Source organism: Leopardus geoffroyi, chromosome B1, assembly GCF_018350155.1.
Source record: "Leopardus geoffroyi isolate Oge1 chromosome B1, O.geoffroyi_Oge1_pat1.0, whole genome shotgun sequence".
Classification (NCBI taxonomy): domain Eukaryota; kingdom Metazoa; phylum Chordata; class Mammalia; order Carnivora; family Felidae; genus Leopardus; species Leopardus geoffroyi.
In genome coordinates this window covers 66,539,620-66,545,619 of record NC_059327.1, presented here as the reverse complement: position 1 = coordinate 66,545,619, position 6,000 = coordinate 66,539,620, and the positions used below count along the sequence as shown (strand labels likewise).

Here is a 6,000-nt window from a genome sequence, read left to right as displayed (position 1 = left end):
TGGCTCAGGTCATGATCTCACATGGTTCATGAGTTGGAGCCCCTACCTCAGGCTCTGCACTGATGTGTGGAGTCTGCTTGGGTTTCTCTCTCTCTCTGCCCCTCCCTCGTTCACTCTCTCTGTCTCTCTCAAAATACATAAACTTACAATATTAAAAAATAATAATATTAAATTCTAAAAGTGCTGTTTTCACTGCCATTTCTGTTTTCAAAAATTATTGAGTCCCTATTGTCTGGATTAAGTCCAAACTCTTTACATTGGTTTCTTCTTCCTCTCCCACCCTCCCAAATCTGATCATAACCTACTTTTCTTACCTTATTAAATATCACCTTCTTTACATAAAACATTTACTTCTTCAGTTTCAGTCAAGGGCCTCCCATATCATATTCCCATTCTTTGTTTCACACCTTTTCTTATTCCAGGGCCCTTCACTGCTATCACTTCCCTTTTTACTCTGTTTAGTAGAAATATGCTATTTGATAGAGTTGTGTTTATTTGTTTGTTTGTTTGTTTAGTGCAATTATCTCATAATTTTACCTTGTTTTTTCTAAACTTTCAGTGTTTACACATACCCACATTATCACTGACATCATTATTTGCAATACAACTTACATTTTCTATAAAAAGATAAACTAAATTACCTTTTTTTGATTGTTCTCACTTTCCTTGCCCTCTACCTCATCCCATCAATTTTCAAAATAATGCAGAGTACCAGACTATGTTTGAGCACGTGGAGAAAAAACAAAGCAAAACACTGTTATGCGCGTTAAAACATTGACTGAACTCAAGCGTTAAAATTTAAGAGGTTTATTCTCCTTTTATCAAGCAATGTCTACAGACAGAGCATCCACATGGTGTAAGCTACTGAAGAAGGATGTATGAGACAGACTTACATTAAATCATTAGACACTTTATATGGTTCATGTTCACAAGGGAGAAAATCGCTAAAAAGGAAAGCAGGTAAGTAGAAACATAAGCTGATCTTTGTTGTTTATTAAATCTACCTCCCATAATGTTTCCTTAAGCTAAGAAGAAATCTACTGCATCACACAGCTCAGGATGCTATATATACATAAGATATTACACACTATAAAATTTCAGGTTTCTAAGCAGTTTTATACAATTTAAACTTGAGTAAAATTTGTATTTAAAAAAGACCTTATTGGATTACCTTCAGTAAACGGAGGTCATTTCAACAGCCCATTAGCATTTTTAGCAACAATTAAAAAAAATAAGTAAAAAGATTCTCCAAACATGTAAGCTATTACTTTAAGCCTAGATAATTATCTGCTTATTTCAGTAAACCAACTTTCTAGTTTTAATCCACGTCTACTGGCCTTTTATTTGCCCTTAAAAAAAAAAGAAGCAATAATTTTTACTTCTATACAGTTTCTCAAATAAGAGGATTAGTTAGGTTTCAAACCATAGCACACAGTTAATGAGGGGGTCATTTAAGGATTATGTAGGAGTTGAGCAGAAGTTATTTAAGAAAGTTCTTAAGGAATGAAGTTCTTTGATGAGTTATATTTAAATTGCCAAGACAATAGTGAAGTATGTCTTTACTCACCACTGTGGAGCTATCCCCTTATTTCCAATTTCTGCTACTAATTCTCCTAACCCGCTAATATTCATCAGTTCTTGGTGTTAATTTCCCCATATGAGGTTTACTCTAAGCAGATACAAATGGTACTACTTTTTTAAAACTGAAAGTTCCTGCTGATTCAATTCTGGACTACATGAAAAGAAAGGAATCGATTCTGCTAATAATAAACATTTGTAAGCAGTTGACATCCCAGACAAACTTGCATTAAAAATACAATGCACTCCAATGATTAAAAGCAAAATGAATAGAGAATACATTGCAAACATTTTTTCATAATTATTTTTCCTCCTTTCTTCCTCATTTTCCATAGCATGCTGCAGACCATATAGTAAGTATTAAATAGAGTTTGTCACTGGTGTACGACCTAAGGCCAACTTATGCCTTCAAATGATATTTCGTTGAGGTTTAAACCAATGCTGAAGACAGGATTTGGTGTAAGAGATGTTAAACTTTTCTCTTTTAATGACAAAAGATTTGTAGTTATGAGGGTGTTCAGTATGCAGCTTTCAGCCTACTTTTTCCTCTTGTGACATTCCCTTCAAGGCACAAAAGATTATAAACAGTGGATGGGACAGAATATTTTGAAGTAAGAATTTTAAGGTTCCACAATACCTTTTGATTTCTAGTTTAAGCATACCAAAAGACAGAGAAAAAATAATAGATAAATCACTTCCAAAATGAAATGCTTAAAGTCATCTGAAATTCCCTGCAGTTATTTTTTAATTGTTTAAATTTCTACTTTGTTGGCTTGAATGTAATTATAGATTTGAATCTTGTGATTGATCTGTTTTTTTTATTAAATGTCGTGTTAAATATTTCCAGTCAACCAATATTACTAATTGTGTTCATCTTTGCAAAAGAAAAAATCTGTTTTATTTGGGTCTATCAAGTAACTTATGTTTGACTAGGGTGTGATCTTGAAAAGTTAAGCTGTAAATTTAAACAATGGGTTAAGTGCAATGTACTGGAAAACTCTTCATTCAATAATTATCTAATAGGGCTTCTAGGCATCTCCAACCCAAATGACTGTATTTCCTTTCTCAACTTCAGTGATCTCACAGTTTAACTTATTGAGTCGTCCATCTAGTATAAAGAGAGAGTCCTTGGAAGGTGTCATCAGGTACTGACCAAACAAGCCACTGTCCTGGATTTGCCTGTTCTTCTGGTTCCAAGGCCATTCTTCTGCCTTGAGTGGTTCCTTAAGACTCTTTATCATCTTAACCTTCCCAGAGGAGAGCTCCACAAAGAGCACATCAGTTTGTGTGCTTGAACTACCATAAATGTTGTATTGGTGAGCTTCAGTAAAGGATGGCTGAAATGCCAGATCAGATATGTGCAGATTTGTGTGAATATCAAAAGCCTCCTGTATTTCTCCTCGGATGGTAATGTACTGGACCCTTACAAGACCTCTCACATCATTAATGCTGACAAGATAGTGCCCATCTGGAGAGACATATGGAGTGCCCGTCACATCGCTATTGAATCCAATGACTGAGTCGGTTACACTGTCCACCATAAGCTGTGGTGGAATTGCCCCAGTGCTGTCAGGTTTGCAGCCAATAAAGTAGTATCCTCCCAAGTGTGTATATGCCAATGACTGAGGAATGCACTTATAGTCCATCAAGTTAATTGTCTTGATGTATGACATGGTTTCAAGATCAATTTTTTGTAATGCAGCTTCATCTTTGTGAAGAATAAATCCAAACCTGAAAAAATGAAAACCAGAGTTAGACAGGAAACTACAGAGGGGTAATCCCATATGAAAATGTACCTTGGGCAGGTGGAAAGGGCCACTGCAAGTCCACACATTAATTGTCAGGCTATGCAGCAATTTGTGTCACGATCATGTTAGAATTAAACTTTAAAATTTTGCCACCCTCCTCCTTTCTCTAGGTCATTCCTTCATTACAGCTAAACAATTGTAACTCATGGTGTAGAAAACAAAATAATTAAAAGCAATATATCTAGTTAATTGGAACAACAAATTTTACTTTTACCATACAGGGGGAAAAAAGTAAAAATCATCTTGTGTGCCTCTAATCCTGATATTGAACAAGTTTGGTTTACTGCTACTAAAGTCAGGAATAATAAAATACTTGAATATATAGGTATTTCACTCACTTCATTTCCTTCTTGTCTCATGACCAACAGAAAAATGTGACAGTCATCTCTACTTAGACAATTATCCACCACTTTCTACTTTCTCATTTTAATAAACTTTACAGGACTACCTTAATAAATGAAGTTTTTTTTTTTTTTTGCTAGAAAACTATTAAACTTCTATTTATTAGATTTTAGGATTACTTTGATTAACAACTTTTATGATTTCAACACTTATTATAAGTTTTAAATACAAGTTACATTTTCAACCTTGCTATGCTTAAATTGTTATTGTTTCTGGTGGTATATCTAAGTTATATTGGTTATCTTATACTGAACAATGATAAACCTTAAAGATTTATGATATCTTCTGTTAAAGTTCATTTAAAAGTAAATATTTCTTATTTGTTTTGGTGTCCTCTTTAACTACTTCAGTATTTTTCACAGCATTTGTCTGGAATACTCGCTACAAATTATTATAAGTCCCTGTGATGAATGTAAATGTATTTTTAAACTGAGACCCATAAGACCAGTGGGTTCTTATGAAAAATAAGTAAGTTAAATAAGGTAAAATGAGATGGGGGCTACTATACGAAATTATATCTGAAAGGATACTGGTCAATGAAGAACTCTACTTTTTTTGTTAATAATATTGATTAAAACACAACCTAGTATTTGTTAATAATATTGTTATTATTTTTTGTTAATAATATTGATTAAAACACATCCTGGGGCGCCTGGGTGGCGCAGTCGGTTAAGCGTCCGACTTCAGCCAGGTCACGATCTCGCCGTCCGTGGGTTCGAGCCCCGCGTCGGGCTCTGGGCTGATGGCTCAGAGCCTGGAGCCTGTTTCCGATTCTGTGTCTCCCTCTCTCTCTCTGACCCTCCCCCGTTCATGCTCTGTCTCTCTGTCCCAAAAATAAATAAATGTTGAAAAAAAAAAAATTAAAAAAAAAAAAAAACACATCCTAATATTTTCAAAAGCTCCTTAAATATAAAAAAAAAGGCATCTATTATTACACTGACTGTGCTAATAAATGAAAAAAAAATAAGATGACTTGTGACAATGTAAAACAAACAAAAACTCTAATGATACCCAATTATGTTATTGTCACCTGCAGGAATCATTTTCAATATGCTAATATTTACACAAAATTTTATTTATGTAAAAATGACCATTTCCACACATAACACATACATATAGTGCATTTGGGGTAATAGTTCCTGAAAATTTCAAATATAAGCACATGGCAAGCTCAAAAATATAAATAAACTCATCTTTAATATCATAGAGAAGATAAGATGAATGTTGTCAAACATCATTCCTGTGTTGTAATTGTAGAAAGCAGCAAGTGCATAAGCACAAATACTTTACTGAAATGGATATAAAGTTGTAACTGCTTCTATGTTCTCATATTATATATGGTTGGGAAACCATATTGTAATTTTCGCTATATTTGAACATTGATGAAGAGACTATTTGTCCTTAGAGAGATTACAACTCCATCTATACAAAAGAAAAACTACAATGTATACCTAATCCTTTTTAAAAAAAAGTTTTAAGCATTTATTGAACATCTACCGAATACAAGGTGCTGGGAATATATTAAGGACCAACATATCTCTCCCTGCTTTTAATGAGTCTAGGAAATGATTAATGAAAAAATGACAACTTAGTGATTAATGTTTAATTATAGCATTCTGCTATACTATGACTTAATTTAGTAATTATCACTTATTCTATTTACACGAGATGGAATAAAGTAATCATTTTGAAAATAACATTCCTGGTGTATTTCAGAATGACATTCACCATTTCGGCTTATTTCCTGGATCCTTCTCTCTCCTGTGTCCTTAATAACTATGTGTCATTTCAGTAAAGACAGCTCATACCATACCTATTTAGGATAAAGTTCTAGTTTTAATTATAATGATATGAAGAAACATTAATATTATTAAAAAAACACTTCTTAGTTTTTCCACTAAAATATTAATAACCTAGCAAAGCTCTTAAATACTACTGAATATTAAAAAATAGAAAAGAAACCAAACCTCAAACTGAAAACTGAGTCCCATTGTTTTTTGTCAACATCAAAAACACTGTAAAATCTTAGATATCACTCTCCACTCTCCTACTTGTCTTAATAAATAATTAACTTTGATTATTGTAAAGGGATATTTTTCCATTAATGGATAATCATTAAGGATATACAAGTGTGTATATGATTGTATGTGCTATTATTTATGAAATTTTGAATAATAATGGAAGATATCGTCTTTTTTATGTTATGTGTTGT

The 6,000-nt window shown here is 33.0% G+C and overlaps 1 protein-coding gene across 3 annotated transcripts in view; it reads right to left on the bottom strand.

The window, feature by feature from the left end:
- Positions 1-791: 791 nt before the first annotated feature.
- Positions 792-6,000, bottom strand: part of FSTL5 (follistatin like 5) — a 766,041-nt gene continuing 760,832 nt past the window's right edge. For all 3 annotated transcript variants that reach the window (XM_045464161.1, XM_045464179.1, XM_045464171.1), the window contains exon 16: positions 792-3,309. In XM_045464161.1, the coding sequence (XP_045320117.1) occupies positions 2,607-3,309 (703 nt within the window). In that variant the 3' untranslated portion in view covers positions 792-2,606. The remainder of the gene's footprint in view (positions 3,310-6,000) is intronic.